The following is a 17120-nucleotide window of genomic DNA, read 5'->3' on the forward strand; positions in this document are numbered from 1 at the left end:
TAACCAACGCTACAAACTTCTCGCCAGACTACTTGACAAACGATCTAAACTCAACCTAGTACATAACAAAAGACTCTTATATCTACTGTTACTGCGACCTATTTGGTCATACGGCATCGAAGTATGGGGATCGACTAAGCGTTCCAACTCACTACGCCTCCAGACATTACAGTCCAAAAATACTTAGGAAAATTCTTAATGCTTCATTTTTATATCTAACCTCGCTTGCCATTATGTTCACCAAATTCCATTAGTCAATGATCTGGCAAAAACTCGTATTCTCAAATTTCATTCCCATACTGCAGCTCGTCCTAATACTTTAATCGAACACCTTAATTTTTTTAGTAATACCAGGTAATCCTCCAAGGAGATTGAAGAGAAGTAGGCCTCGCAATCTAGTCTTATTATGAGAGCAGTTTAATAATAGACTGATACCACTGGTATCTTTATCCTTGAAGGGCCCTTATCCATTCAAATAATTGAGCAATCATGTACCATATTTAAATGTAACAACAATCTTGCAGAAATAAATTTCAATTTCTTCTGATTTAGATTAATAATAAATCATATATACAATTTTTGTATAATAATTTTCCCTCTGTATTAGAATCCTAGTTTCGCAGATTTTATCCGTCGTAAATTTTACTCTTTAAAGTAAATTAATCTTGCTTGTAATAAGCAGAGACCCACAGAATTATGAGAGGTACAAAGATATCAGTTGGGTTTCTACACTCACGATTAATTGGAGAGGATGTACGAGGTCGTTTGAAAAGTCCGTGCAAAAATAAAAACTACTTAATTTTTTGGGGTAAACCTTTTTTATTTTTCAACATAGTCTCCTTTTAGGCTTATACACTTCGTCCAACGCTGCTCTAGTTTGTTGATCCCTTCCGAATAATAGGATTTGTCCAAGTCTGAAAAATAGCCATTCGTTTCTGCAATCACCTCCTCGTTTGAATAAAATCTTTTTCCTGCCAGCCATTTCTTCATATTGGGGAACAAATAGTAGTCCGAGGGAGCCAAGTCTGGAGAATAGGGGGGATGTGAAACGAGTTGGAACCGTATTTCCATTAATTTTGCGACCACAACTGCTGAGGTGTGAGCTGGTGCGTTGTCGTGATGGAAAAGGACTTTTTTGTGGGCCAATCGTGGGCGTTTTTCTTGCAGCTCGGTTTTCAAACGGTCCAATAACGATGAATAATATGCACCTGTAATAGTTTTACCCTTTTCCAGATAGTCGATGAGGATTATTCCTTGCGAATCCCAAAAGACAGTCGCCATAATCTTTCCGGCCGAAGGAACGGTCTTTGCCTATTTTGGCGCAGATTCCCCCTTGGTAACCCATTGTTTAGATTGTTCTTTGGTCTCAGGAGTGTAGTAATGTATCCATGTTTCATCCACAGTGACGAAACGACGCTTAAAGTCCTGCGGATTCTTCTGGGACAGCTGCAAACCGTCCTTGCAACACTTCACACGATTTCGTTTTTGGTCAAGCGTGAGCAATCGCGGCACCCATCTTGCGGATAGCTTTGTCATGTCCAAATGTTGATGCAAAATATTATGTACCCGTTCATACGAGATGCCCACAGCACTAGCAATCTCACGCACCTTCACTCTTCTGTCATCCATCACCATATCATGGATTTTATCAATGATTTCTGGAAGAGTAACCTCAACAGGGCGTCCAGAACGTTCAGCGTCACTTGTGCCCATATGGCCACTCCGAAAATTTTGAAACCACTTATAAACTGTTTTAATCGAAGGTGCAGAGTCACCATAATGTTTATCAAGCTTCTCTTTAGTCTCCTGAGGCGTTTTGCCTTTCATAAAGTAGTGTTTAATCAACACACGAAATTCTTTTTCGTCCATTTTTTGAAAATCACTCGACTTCCTCGATCCAAACGAATGCCAAACACAAAGAAATAGACCGATCTGGCTGAAACTTGGTGTGTGTTCTTCCAAGAGATGCTACTAACTAAACATAACCTCGATACGCGCCAGTAGTGCTATCTCTCTGACTTTGCACGGACTTTTCAAACGACCCTCTATGTTATCATTTTGAGCGTTTAAAAATAATTCAGAATCTCAGAACTTAGATTAATTCAGTAAATAAATCTGGTCACCAGTTTGTTCCAGTTAATTACAATAATAATAATAAAGTAACTAAACAAAAAATATTTACCAAGTGCGATCGCAATTCCTGCTCTGGGAAGGGTCCACTCACCTGGAATATAAATTTATAATTAATATGTAACAAAAGTTATAATGAATTATTAACAAAATAAACATTATGCACAGGAAGTAAGTAACTGAGTGAGTTGGAGTTCGGATAACCTAACATATTTACATTTTTAATTCTGGATTTCTCGAATCCGGAAGATTTTTTACACATATGGAATTAAAAGGTGAGGAATGTGATAATGATCCTTAGAGGTATGTAGTAAACCTATGAAAGGCTGATCTATAAGCGTTCATCGTCTAAAAGTGCCCGAAAAAACGTTAAGTTAAAAAACACTTAACTTTGACAATTTTTTTTTCTGTAAAAGATAAAATTCCCAAATTTTCTTGAAAATATAGGACAAATCCTTATTTGTAACTGTATTTTCATGCCGGGAACGTAAAAGAATGGATGCGGCCGAGCGGATCAACGACGGTGTCAGTACATCTGCAGCTGGGGCGGTTGAAATTATGCAAGTGATCACGAAATCGCTTCTACATCGACAACGGACTGTATAGGCATAGATTGTGTTCGATCGTCGATTATGAAGACACATTTGGCAGCAGCTATTTGTTTCCTTGATTTCATCCTAAATACATAAATAAAAATATTTTATATAAAAAATATAACCCGTTACGTAGACGTGTTCACGTACAACACATGGCCTTGTTCATGACACAGCCACAGTTTTTAGTTAAATTTTTTGTAAACCACTTAGCGACTAAACATGCGGACAGATTTTCATGAATAAGATGTCAGTCAATTTGAAATTTTACGAAGATATGGCTTTTAGGGATCTCGACGCACACAAATTTTTTAGAAAGGGAATTTGCCCCCCCATGTAAGAAGACCCCCATCTTAAACTATATTATTAAATAATAGCCCTTTAACTCTTCCCCATATTTTCATAAAATTAGGAAGAAAGAAGAAGTCGCCAGGGAAGTATTGCAATCGTGTTGTATTTGTACGATTTTGATTTCTCCTTGCTGTTTTAGCGATAAGTACTGTAATCGTACTTTAATTTTTACTACTCTTCTTAAGAGGAACACTATATTCGCGGTATAAACTCTTATATGAAATTGATATTTACCAACAAACAAAATACCTTCCATTTTTATTCTTTGGAGAGAGCAACTCTAAGTATCACTTTAAACAATCTCTCCAGTAGTAAAGTTCCACTATTACACCATATCTTACAACAAAATGGAATAATAAACAATTTAATTTTTTTTTAAATTAAATGTTTAAAGACATTTTGAGAAGAAAGAAGTTAATACGATTTAGTGAAATTAATTAATGAAGTTTTATTTATTTATTTATAACTTTAGTCTTGTTTAGACTACGCAGTGGGTGTTTATTTGGGTTATTTTTTTCTTTTTCTGTAAAATATGCAAATCAAGGCGCGTCAAACATCTGAGGTTATTGGCGCCCGGAGCTTTTTTCAGCGCACTGCCGGCTTCCAGACAATATTCTCTCGTTACAGACAACACTGTCCATCACCGGACAGTGTTGTCTGTAACAAGGGTCGTTTGAAAAGTCCGTGCAAAAATAAAAACTACTTAATTTTTTGGGGTAAACCATTTTTATTTTTCAACATAGTCTCCTTTAGGCTTATACACTTCGTCCAACGCTGCTCTAGTTTGTTGATCCCTTCCGAATAATAGGATTTGTCCAAGTCTGAAAAATAGCCATTCGTTTCTGCAATCACCTGCTCGTTTGAATAAAATCTTTTTCCCGCCAGCCATTTCTTCATATTGGGGAACAAATAGTAGTCCGAGGGAGCCAAGTCTGGAGAATAGGGGGGATGTGAAACGAGTTGGAACACTATTTCCATTAATTTTGCGATCACAACTGCTGAGGTGTGAGCTGGTGCGTTTTCGTGATGGAAAAGGACTTTTTTGTGGGCCAATCGTGGGCGTTTTTCTTGCAGCTCGGTTTTCAAACGGTCCAATAACGATGAATAATATGCACCTGTAATAGTTATACCCTTTTCCAGATAGTCGATGAGGATTATTCCTTGCGAATCCCAAAAGACAGTCGCCATAATCTTTCCGGCCGAAGGAACGGTCTTCGCATTTTTTGGCGCAGATTCCCCCCTTGGTAACCCATTGTTTACTAGTAGATTGTTCCTTGGTCTCAGGAGTGTAGTGATATATCCATGTTTCATCCACAGTGACAAAACGACGCTTAAAGTCCTGCGGATTCTTCTGGAACAGCTGCAAACCGTCCTTGCAACACTTCACACGATTTCGTTTTTGGTGAAGCGTGAATTTTGAAACCACTTATAAACTGTTCTAATCGAAGGTGCAGAGTGACCATAATGTTTATCAAGCTTCTCTTTAGTCTCCTGAGGCGTTTTGCTTTTCATAAAGTAGTGTTTAATCAACAAACGAAATTCTTTTTCGTCCATTTTTTGAAAATCACTCGACTTCCTCGATTCAAACGGATGCCAAACACAAAGAAATAGACCGATCTGGCTGAAACTTGGTATGTGTTCTTCCAAGAGATGCTACTAACTAAACATAACCTCGATACGCGCCAGTGGTGCTATCTCTCTGACTTTGCACGGACTTTTCAAACGACCCTCGTAAAGAAGCTCCTAGGAAGAGAAAATCTAAGGCCCAGCAGCTGGATTCGAACCCGGGACCTCCGCGTTGGAATCCAATACGCTACTCTCTTCTCTAATAATACATTAATATTATTGTTATTACAGTAAGTACAAAATAAAGATTCCAATGTTAAAAAAATGTATAACTCATTGTTTATTTCATTATAACTAACTGGAAACATATGGTCGTCGCAATTTGTTTAATAATATGTTTTCCTTTAATTTAATTAACTTATAACTAAATCAGACAATAATACAGTTATTGCTATTACTGTTATTATTATTAATAATGTTATTACTGTTTATTATTATTAATTTTTTGGAAAGGTTACATAATTTGTATGTATCCGATGTAAGTAAAAGTGGCGAATATGTTGTGTGGATTGTTGTTTTGGTCGTAGTTTGGGCAAAAGTTAAGAAAGTTTCTTTATAACCAAAAGTATTGGGTCCATTTAAACTAGAAAATGGGTACAGCCTAAAAGAACATCCAGAGTAAAAGATTAATCTCTGTAAATGAGACCAAATGTTTCTATTCGCTTATGACTTGGATGGACCTTACAACGAGTTCTAAGAATCCAATCAGAATGCAATCATGAAATCGAACGAAGTTCTCAAATGAGAAGTAATTACATGTATAAAAGCCATGTAATAGACATTGGGGAGTAGTGCCAACATTGGATACTTTATGGAAGATAAATGTTAAGGCTAATCAAGAATGGATCACCATTTGGAGTTTATTAAGCAATTGCTGTTGAAAAAAGAAGATCAGGCCAAGTCATCAATTGTAGGGGATTCTCGGATAAAGAACTTCGATAAATCATAAAGGCCTAATGTAGCTAAACTTCGACGCTGATAAGCAAAAGGGCTGAAGAAAAAGAATAATTAATACTAACTTTAATCTACCGAAAAGACAGGACAAAATATTCTCAATCGTGCAATTCTTAATATAAGATTCCGCTTAAGTCCAAATAAAACTTACTTCAAATAAATGAATAATAGTAGCTAAAACTGGATTACCCGCCTGGCATTAAAAGACCTATAAAAATTAGAATCAGGATTAGCAACAGTCTTCTAGAAAAAAGAAGAAGTTATAATCTACGGAACTAAAGAATCCAATTTAGAAAAACCCGTAATACCACTGCCCCGTTCCAGACGCACAACTGTGGTGAAGCTTGTGGGCGGATGAAATTATTCTATATCCCCCTTACAGAGTTTAAAATCAGAAGAAAAAAGTGAAACAAAAAACTCTCAGCTTATAGAGAAGAGAGTTGTCAATTGTTATTTTTTTCCTTATTATTGCGGTCCTGTAGACACAAGCTCGCTCAAGTTACAGGTAGTTAATGCTAGTTGGCTGGTTTCGACAAAATATAAAACAATAATAATAATAATATTGGTTATGGACGGTCTTCGTGACAAGTTTAGGTAGACGAAATATCAAATTTTAATTCCGGGGAAACACAAAATCAGCACGAAAAAATGGAATGTGAAAATTTTTTCTGATAATACCTAAAAATAAAATACACTTCGGTTTCCTCATTTTTCCAAGCCTACATATGGACCAACATCTTTAAACACTTTTCTTTTTGTATTCTACGGACTCAAAACATATTTTTCAGTAAAACTATTTCCGATAGAAAAGCTATGTTGAAAATATTAGTCACAATTGCCGTACATCCACTTTTTCTACTATAGAAACAGAAGTAAACTAGCGACAATTGTAAGTTGAATTGGAAGATTTGCAAACTGTAGCGTAAAGAGAGGGGACGTCATAGCCATGCATAACCAACAGAATATGCATACTACAACCCACATTAGTTGCAATATTTTTAGAACACATCTGGTTAGCATCAAGGTGGATATTTAAGAGGTAATCACCGGCCACTTATAAACTGATTGAAATTTGTTTAACTTAATAAATAAGCAGCAGAAACATTTACAGCGAAATTATTTCACCAAAAAACAAACTTCTATTCTGGCTAGATAATGTTCGGCCACAAATATCCTCTCAAATTAGGGTGAAGGGACCAGTAATTGACTGGGCACCAGTAATTGACATACCAGAAATAAACTGGTATTATAAGGGATATGAGCCGTTTTTAGTGGTGATTCTTTCAATTTCGTTATTGAGAAGCCTTTGGGCAGCAGTTCCAGAAAAATATTAATTATTGGAAGGTTCCTTGGTATCAGTGGAAGGTTATTTGTGTTAAAAGTTCAAAATCAAGGAAAAAACAAGCCGTTGCTAAGGAGGATTGATAAGAAAATAATTTTCCTTTTTTCTTATTTTTCGTTTATTTGTTCATATATTCGTGTGGTTATCAATGTTCTGTTATAATTAGTATTACTTGTAGATTTCATTTATGTAGTTTTTTTTTTAATTATAAGAAGCATTGAGGATTAAAATGGGGCTGTCAATCACTGGTCCTTGAAACGGCAACCTGCCCAGTAATTGACATGTATGTCAATTACTAGTCCTACAGCTTTTTTGTTTGAGACCAGTGATTGACTTCCAGGGAAAATGATAAGATAGGTTGGTAAATTTTATTATAATTAAAAATTCAATACATTGTAAAATAAAATCATTGATAAAAAAATATCGGCAACATAAAATAAATAGTAAAACTTCCAACAAAATATGTTTAAATTAATGAATTAGCAAATGTACGCCTTATTTCAAGAGGGCATGCAGAATGATTATTCTGTAGAGAACAACAATGTATGAACAACAAACTGGAATAGTCGTGATCGCCGAACAGCTTCCGAGGCCTACGTGACTAATAAAAACGACGCCCACGTAACGGAGTTGGAAAATCTCTCATTCTCCCTCAGTTTTGGGTCCTAGCCACAAGACAAAGAAGAAAGGGAGGAAATGGCTAAACCATAGAATTCCATCAAAGAAAACGGCCAGAGGAAAAATGAAGCTCACTCAAGAGAAGTACCAGGTGCGAAATCAAACATACGTGGAGAGTTGGTGACTTTGTGATGTTTGTGATGTTACCGGTAGTACAGTTGTGTAAGGGTTGATCGTCAAAAGCTGCATAAAAAAGGGTAAAGTTGAAAAAATATTAGATTATTTAGGTTTGCCTATTTAAAAACTGATTGTAATTAATTATGAATAAGACTATTTTTTGTTATAAATCCAATTGAAAAAGTGATTTAGGTGATTTAAGTGATTTATTTAGATTTAAAAGTGATTTTGAATGCATACCTTATGTCGTTTCATGAATGTATTTGTATGTCAATTACTGGTCCCACCCCATGTCAAACACTGGTTCCACCGAAAATTCGGTATGTCAATTACTGGTTCATTGACATACTTCCAAAAAAAATCATTTTTGGTTGACATAAAGATCGAATTTACTGCTTTTAAAATATTAATAAAATTAAATACATCCTACTGGAACGGTACAATTTTACAACCTACACCTGGAGCCAAAATAACGGAAGTTATTCTATCTTAAACTCGAATTTTTTCTTAAGCAGTCAATTACTGGTCCCTTCACCCTAAATACATCTGGCCCGAACATTTACCGAAAATTTTGAAAAGAAGTTTATCATGGATCTTAGAAATTGTGATTGTGAAAAAGTGGTTAAAACCAGAAAATTTATCCAGTTAAATGGCTCTTCCGTAAACTGTTTTTCTGTTATTTAATTGGAAGGTTATTTACATGTTAACTTATAACGCTCACGTGTTATAATAAAACCAATTATTCGAAGTAATAATACCTTAAAAATTAGAATCGTGTCTAGAAGTGTACTGAGATAATATGTCGACTACTACCAAAGGACACAATTTAAATGCAAATACATAACACTTCGGCCTCAAAAGACATAAAAAGTCGACTTATTTCCTGAGGTACCAAAAACAAGACAGTAGGAAGCTCTGAAACATAAACTTTTACTGAACTACATGAAGGGAATCTCAAAGCTATGAAGAGGAAGATTTATAGAAATAAGAGCAATAGATGGATAAGTTTGAAGGCGAAGGAATAACTTGAAGTTGTATCATCTCTATCAAGATCCGAACGTCATGCAAACTGGATGACTTCGTCAAGCTAGATTACCCGGATCGCCAAGGTTGAACTCTCAAACAAGCTGTTGATTGAGAGAGAGAGAGAGAGGAGTTGGTTGGCCAAGGCTTAGAAGGATAGACTGAGAGAGGATGTGGAGCGTTTGATCGGAGTGCGGAACTCGATGGCAATTGCACAAGACCCTCCCCAGCTGTTGGACGTACTTAAGGAAACCAGAACTCAATAATAGGGTTGTCGCGCCCATCTAGTAGTTAGCAGTAGTAGTTACGTGAATTCCCATTAGTATTGTCAAGGTAGTCAAGTGCTTTCATCACCTTACAATGAAACTTTAAAGGAGGTTTAACCACATCTCTGGCCTGGAATTGTTGTTAAGAACCATTTTCAGCGAAAAAGTTTTTAAAAAGACTGTACAATTAGATGTGCAAGGTAAGCATATGAATTTTTTGAAAAAACGTAGTTGTTTTCTAAAAAAAAAAATCATGACGGCATTGATCAGAAAGGTTAAATAAATAATAAGGTTAATACTTTCTGCGATTCGCAAATCAAAGAATCCTAAAACGGCAAAATATTCTAATTTCCGTTTCAGAATTACATACAACTACTTTTAAAAACCGTCTGTGTCCATTATTCCGATTACCCGACTTGTAAATGAGACGAGCACAGTATGCCTCTTCTTTGCACGACCGAGAACCTTGTTCTAGAATAGCCAAAATAAAAATCAGAGTCAACAAATGTAGTGCGAGACAAAAACATAAGTGAAGTCGAAATCTCATTACAAAACTGATGAAACTACGTTTGATGGATATAAGACCAAAACCGGTCAAGAATACAGTCATCAATCATGCGTGCTACTTAAATTAAAATTCGTGAAAATTAATTGAAAAACCCACACCCGACTTATCTAATCACTATTCTATAATCAATAATTGGATGAAATTACTCCTCTTTAGTGACATACGTAACTATATTACGAGGGTCGTTTGAAAAGTCCGTCCAAAAATAAAAACTACTTAATTTTTTGGGGTAAACCTTTTTTATTTTTCAACATAGTCTCCTTTTAGGCTTATACACTTCGTCCAACGCTGCTCTAGTTTGTTGATCCCTTCCGAATAATAGGATTCGTCCAAGTCTGAAAAATAGCCATTCGTTTCTGCAATCACCTCCTCGTTTGAATAAAATCTTTTTCCCGCCAGCCATTTCTTCATATTGGGTAACAAATAGTAGTCCGAGGGAGCCAAGTCTGGAGAATAGGGGGGATGTGAAACGAGTTGGAACCCTATTTCCATTAATTTTGCGACCACAACTGCTGAGGTGTGAGCTGGTGCGTTGTCGTGATGGAAAAGGACTTTTTTCTGGGCCAATCGTGGGCGTTTTTCTTGCAGCTCGTTTTTCAAACGGTCCAATAACGATGAATAATGTGCACCTGTAATAGTTTTTCCCTTTTCCAGATAGTCGATGAGGATTATTCCTTGCAAATCCCAAAAGACAGTCGCCATAATCTTTCCGGCCGAAGGAACGGTCTTTGCTTTTTTGGCGCAGATTCCCCCTTGGTAACCCATTGTTTAGATTGTTCTTTGGTCTCAGGAGTGTAGAAATGTATCCATGTTTCATCCACAGTGACGAAACGACGCTTAAAGTCCTGCGGATTCTTCTGGAACAGCTGCAAACCATCCTTACACGATTTCGTTTTTGGTCAAGCGTGAGCAATTGCGGCACCCATCTTGCGGATAGCTTTGTCATGTCCAAATGTTGATGCAAAATATTATGTACCCGTTCATTCGAGATGCCCACAGCACTGGCAATCTCACGCACCTTCACTCCTCTGTCATCCATCACCATATCATGGATTTTATGAATGATTTCTGGAGTAGTAACCTCGACAGGGCGTCCAGAACGTTCAGCGTCACTTGTGCCCATATGGCCACTCCGAAAATTTTGAAACCACTTATAAACTGTTCTAATCGAAGGTGCAGAGTCACCATAATGTTTATCAAGCTTCTCTTTAGTCTCCTGAGGCGTTTTGCCTTTCATAAAGTAGTGTTTAATCAACACACGAAATTCTTTTTCGTCCATTTTTTGAAAATCACTCGACTTCCTCGATTCAAACGAATGCCAAACACAAAGAAATAGACCGATCTGGCTGAAACATGGTGTGTGTTCTTCCAAGAGATGCTACTAACTAAACATAACCTCGATACGCGCCAGTGGTGCTATCTCTCTGACTTTGCACGGACTTATCAAACGACCCTCGTATATTCTCGCCTAGAATGGCTCAACATAAATTTCCTATCTATAAAGTTTAGTTGTACTTGCAAATTCACTTCATTATAAACGGATAGTTCTATTCCACACGTTCTTATATTTACTAATTGATTCAGACACACTGCATTTGAAAGGGACTCAATTTAGAAAATTTGGCATAATCGACAATACATTCAATAAGCCAATCAAAATTCCTTTATCTAATTCATTCAAATGAACCATCTAAATTGGACTTCTTTTTTACATTCTTTAAGCAAAAAGTTGCCTTTTGGCATGAAGTAAATATGATTACCTTTAACACATAAAATACAAATGAAAAGAATTAAACCGATGACTATCATGAGTTGACTAATTCAGGATACCTACGAAGTGAATTCGAAAGATGTCTATTTCTGATAAGACGATCGCAAGGCCATTGACCCTTCAGTCTTCGGGGAGGATTCGAGGGAAGAGTAGTCTGGGACAGGTTCTGTATGAGCGGATTGAAGTGTTGGGCAACTATGGAATGAAATTCGGTGTAACGGGGATTTAGGCTAGGTCAAGGGCAAAAGGGATTTTTAGGTCAGCGTGGATAGTTCGATTGCTAACTTAGAATAAAGTGTTAATGATGGTAAGTAGGATTTTAGATTGAAGGGATTTGATGGGGTTGAGATTGGAACGCTTTGCAGTAGACCGTCCATTCAAGTCCGTATGTCCAGATTAGGGGCTAGTAGGGCTGTGTAGAGTTTCTTTTTGTACATCAGAGACAATTTTGATCTTTTGTAGAGTAGTCTTCTTGATCATTCCCTAAGGTAAGTCATGGTCGTGCCGTTTGAGTCTGGTATGGGGGGTTCCTGGTGAGGCGTTATGTTGAGAAGTCCGGAATGTCGCATAATATTTGCAGGAGAGATACGAATGTGGTTCCTAGACTTTATTTAGCTGCTAAGTTTTCTCACCTAACAATGGCACTAATAATTTTATTCAATACAACGCTCTCCTGATAATTTTGGTGTTTTATAAAAGATCCACAATTTATTTAGTAAGAACTCTTTGGAGAAAAAGAAAAAAATGGTAATCCCAAAAAACATGTCAGTTATTGTGTGACAGTGGAGACAGCAACTCTCCTATAATAATAAAATATTATACCAATATCGATCGGAACAAGACTAATCTATTCATCCAGCATCCGCATTCTGTTTTCCGCCTTCCTTACAGAGTTACAGGAAACTCCAATCACTTTTCTCCAGCATGACTTTTCCAATAATCAAGCCACCACCTTAATAAATGAATTTCCAATTTAAATATGTACTACCTTCCGCGAAATGAAAATTGAGATTTAAACTAAACTTTTTCAAGTAAGTAACTAAACTAAACTTCTTTAAGAAACGGAAGGAAAGAATTAGCTGAGAGGTGAGTGCACTGAACTTTCTCTAATGTACCATTTCAGTACAATGTACTGATAATCTCTCCTCTGAGTGAGGAAAAGTGGTTTTCACTCTCTCCCACGCGGAGCTAATACTCGTTTAAAAATTTTACATCTTCATAATACGAAGAAAACCAAATTAAATATAATACGTAGATCTCAGGAAAGGGATTAGCTTTACGGTTAGCGTATTGGATTCCCACGCGAAGGACCCGGCTCTTTTTAGGAGCTTCTTACAGCTCACTGTCCGGTGATTGTTGTCTGTATCGAGAGAACACTGTCTGGAGGCCGGCAGTGCACTGAATAAACCTCCGGGCGCCAACAACCTCAGATGTTGACCCTCCTTAAATCATTAACCAAAAAAAAATACGTAGATCTCCTTTTATTTCTTAGATCAATTCCTCCGAGAGACTCTAAAAATTCTATTCAAGTCTCTTTATAGTATTATTTTATACCCTATTATACATTCTTTATTACTTTATACTTTATCCCACAAAGAAAGTGAACCCACAAAAAATTCCTCTATACTCTTACAGCGAGAATACTATCTTTGATCTTGGATTAAAGGTGGAAGATTTGAAGCAGGAAAACCAAATTGCTTACTTCTAGTACCCCTGTTACCCTTGTTCCATTTATGGGGCAACAGTATAAAGGAGATATCGTCCTTCATACATAATGCACAAGAAAATATCGGTAACAGTGAACCGTCCAGTTTCGATAGATTGGCTACATCCTCTTAACATGGTTGTTGAATAACAATTATTTAGAATAAAAAATTTAAAAAAATTAAGGTTACATTGTCACATTGCCTCTATAGTAATTGTTGTTGGTTGAGTTATGCAATCGACGTATTTTTCCTAGCTCTAATGTGTTGCCGATATTTCAATTTCTGTATCATGAATATACTGTTCGTTCCGATAATCCAACCAACCGAAGTACGTAATTATTTACGGCCGTAAAGGATACGATGTGTTGCTATTAAATAACAAGACTGATGCTGCTACAGAAGAACTATGCATGCGCTAAATCCTAACGACCGACAGCTGTGTGCAGCGTAAAGCCTTTTCTTTCGATTGCAGCGTCTCACGTGCTTGTGGAGAAATCTGTCTGACCGGAACCGTCGTTTTGTAAAAGGTGTTAGTTTTGCCGAGAACATGATACTACGCATGTAGTAGAGCAACGAATTGTCGTGAAATTTCACATAAAACCGCTACTGAAACTTATATTTTATTAAAAGAAGTATATGGCGATGAATATTAATCACGTGCGCGAGTTTTTGAGTGGTTCAAGCGTTTCCAAGATGGCCGAGGAGACGTCGGAGATGATGACCGCCCAGGTCGCTTTTCCACGTCCAAAACGGATGAAAATATCGATTATAATTAATCAACATTACTACCGAGAGGTGTTTGCTCAACTCCGTGAAAGAGTAAGGAAAAAACGACCCGATTTGTGGAAGAACAAGTCATGGGTTCTCCATCAAGACAACGCGCCGGCTCACACTGCATTGTCTGTCAAGACGTTTCTAGCCAAGTACAACATCCCAGTTTTAGGCCAACCGATAATCGCCTGACCTGGCCCCATGTGACTTTTATCTGTTCCCCAAAGTCAAATCTGCATTAAAAGGAACACGATTTCAGTCCTTTGAAGCTGTGAAAGAAAAAGCGGCACGCGTCATGCAGGAGCTCACAGAAAAAGACTTCCAGCACTGTTTCCAACAATTAGTAAATTCGCATGGAACGTTGTAGTGATAAGGGAGGGGTGTATATTGAAGGTGATAATAACTAAATATGTATAAATTTAAAATAAAATGTTTTACAGCAATAGTCTTGTTATTTAATAGCCACACCTCGTATTTCAATTTACAATTCTGTGGTCTTCTAAATCAAAAAAATGATATTTACAAATCGCCCTCTTTCTGAGTGGGTGTACATCCACTGTAACTCAAAATCTAAAAGTTGCCGAAAGTTGAATTTCGATTTGACGTTAAAAGAGGAAGCCACAATATGGTGAAAATCGATTAACTGCTAGCACTACTTTATTAAATCAACATTTCTCAAAAAATGAGTTTGAGTGAAATTTCTTTAGGGTACGGGGCGAAAAAAAGGTTAGGAACCAATGCTCTAAAGCGTCATTATTGTTAATTGTATGTCTTGCTACTAATTAATTGTTGTCCATTCTTTTTGGTGACTGATTCATAGTTTCAATGGGATTGAAAAAATACGTCTTTAAATACTCGTAACTGCCATTTCAGTCGAGTAAAATTTATTTTGCCGAGCTTTCGACCTAGGGACTAGGTCATCTTCAGGGCTAGTTTAGAAAGTAATACTATTACATTTCAGGGTTGGTGTGTCTTCTATCTTGTCTGTTCATGAACGCTTGAACCACTCAAAAACTCGCGCACGTGATAAACATTCATCGCCATAAACTTCTTTTAATAAAAGATAAATTACAGTAGCAGTTTTACCAAGTATCATGTGACATTTCACGACAATTCGTTGCTGTACTACATGTGTAGTATCGTGTTTTCGGCAAAACGAAACTAACACCTCTTACACATACGACGGTTCCGTTCAGACAGATTTCTCTACAAACACGTGAGACGCTGCAATCGAAAGAGAAGGCTTTTTACGCTGCACAGCTGTCGGTCGTTAGGATTTGGTGCATGCATAGTTTTTCTGTAGTAGCATCAGTCTCGTTATTTAAAAGCCACACCTTGTAGATCAATCAGCACATTGAGATATTCTCAAGACAACTCCTACAAATTTTATTGAAGCTTAGCGTAGAAATTTAAAAATATTTTACACTTTTATTTCAAATATATTACGCCAAAAATCCGATTAAGGGGGATTTTTGAGAATGGAGACAGAAGATCACCACAAAAGTATCCCTGCCATGCAATGTTTTTACCATTAAAGAGGGCTAATTGTGTAGCCAGATTTCCAAGTTCAAAAAGAATTACTTTAGTGGTAGTACGTCTTTCCTCTATGGATTTCTCTATGGATTTTTCACAATTTTTATTTTGAAATTTTCTTGGAAATGGCTCCCAGGATTTCCCGTTAATTTCCTAGTTTTGTGGAGGGCTGAGATTAGCTTCCCTGTTAGTTCACCATTCATTGTAATGCACAGTTTTACTAACTGTATAATGTTGGTAATAATTTAATGTGACTCAAATTTGAATTTGAAATAAATAAATAAACAAGTTTAGAATCTAGAGAATAATAGAAACAAGAATGTCGTGCGAGTCGGTCCACCCCAGATTATTTCTTTCATTTATTTCACTCAACTTTTTGTATGAGACCCAATTTCTTCCCAACTTTCTATGAGCCAAGTATTGAAGTTTAGGAATTTCGTTAGGATAAGATTTCTTTTCTAACTAAACTCCTTCACTACCTCTATTCTTTGGAGTTATTGTGCTGCCAGCAGGGTGTTCAATTTGATCAACACTGTACACAACAGACAGATGGATCCTCCAGTTTGTTGAACGGTTTCAATCAAATCTACTTTTATCCTACAGTCATCAAAATTGTTTTTGCATGTAAAAAAAGTTATTCTATAATTTGAAATTTATCTTTATCTAATTCGCTTAGTTTATATTAGTGTGTATTTCAGAACCTAAATAATCATATGCAAATATCCTCCATAATTCAAATACCTGCCATATAAAATTCGACGTCTTTTAATGGAGGACTAATACAGTAGTCCATAAAACAAAGAAAGAATATGTCATATTTTTAATAAGAACCGCTAGTCTATTTGTGTAAGATTTCCGGAACTGAACAATTGAGTGTATATAGACAATATATACAGGGTGACCAGAGTTACATGCTCCACCCACTTTTTTTTTAACGGCGGGAAATTTCTAAAAAAGAAAAAACACGTATTTAATCATTTTTAGTCTAGTTTATTTTCAGTGATTGACCCATTTTTTAAAACCCCTGTATCTCGAGATACAGCATCCAACTTTTGTTTTTCAAATGGAACGTTATATTTTTTGTTGCTTATTTTTATAGTATTTGAGCTCCTAAAAACGCAAAAAAAAATATTTTGAAATCGGTTAGGTTTTTCAAAAGTTATGGTAATTTAAAATATGAAAAACAAATTTCAGTTTATTGTCAAAATTACGTTATTTTTTTTTAAGAATCTGTTCAAACTGGGCACAATCAACGGATAGGCAAGCTAAAACTCTGGACTCCCACGCTTTGCTTGTAGCAGCACTTATCGTGGCGAAGTCAAGTTCTAGGCAGGCTAGTGTTATTCGACGTTTAGGTTGTTTTTTCTACAAACGTTTGGTGTGGAGTTTTAGGAAATCAACTAATCGGCCCATACTTCTACAAAGAAAACTTAACTGGTGCAAGGTATCTAACTTTTTTATAAGAGACATTTTGCCAGTTCTGCTTGAAGATGTTTCTCTACAACGTCGGCTAGATATGTATTTTCAGCAAGATGGTTGTCCGGCACATAATGCGAGAGTTGTTCGACGTTACCTGGACAGAAATTTCCATGAAAAGTGCTTGGGAACTCATTGTCCCATCCAATGGCCACCTCGATCTCTGGACTTAACCCCAATGGACTATTTTTTGTGGGGATATCTACAAAATAAAG

At 36.5% G+C, this 17120-nt stretch overlaps 1 protein-coding gene across 12 annotated transcripts in view; it reads right to left on the minus strand.

Moving 5' to 3' along the window:
* The window catches only part of LOC141455712 (pseudouridylate synthase RPUSD2-like), an 880316-nt gene that overhangs the window by 524471 nt on the left and 338725 nt on the right, over window positions 1-17120 (minus strand). For 8 of the 12 annotated variants that reach the window (XM_074130994.1, XM_074130993.1, XM_074130992.1 and 5 more), the window contains exon 2: window positions 2183-2224. The exons of the other annotated variants lie outside the window; for them this stretch is intronic. In XM_074130994.1, coding sequence (XP_073987095.1) covers window positions 2183-2224 — 42 coding nt within the window. The remainder of the gene's footprint in view (window positions 1-2182; window positions 2225-17120) is intronic. 12 annotated transcript variants of the gene reach the window in all.

The sequence above is a fragment of the Rhodnius prolixus genome, unplaced genomic scaffold, assembly GCF_049639745.1.
Source record: "Rhodnius prolixus isolate KJV_2025 unplaced genomic scaffold, Rpr scaffold_4, whole genome shotgun sequence".
NCBI classification, from domain to species: Eukaryota; Metazoa; Arthropoda; class Insecta; order Hemiptera; family Reduviidae; genus Rhodnius; species Rhodnius prolixus.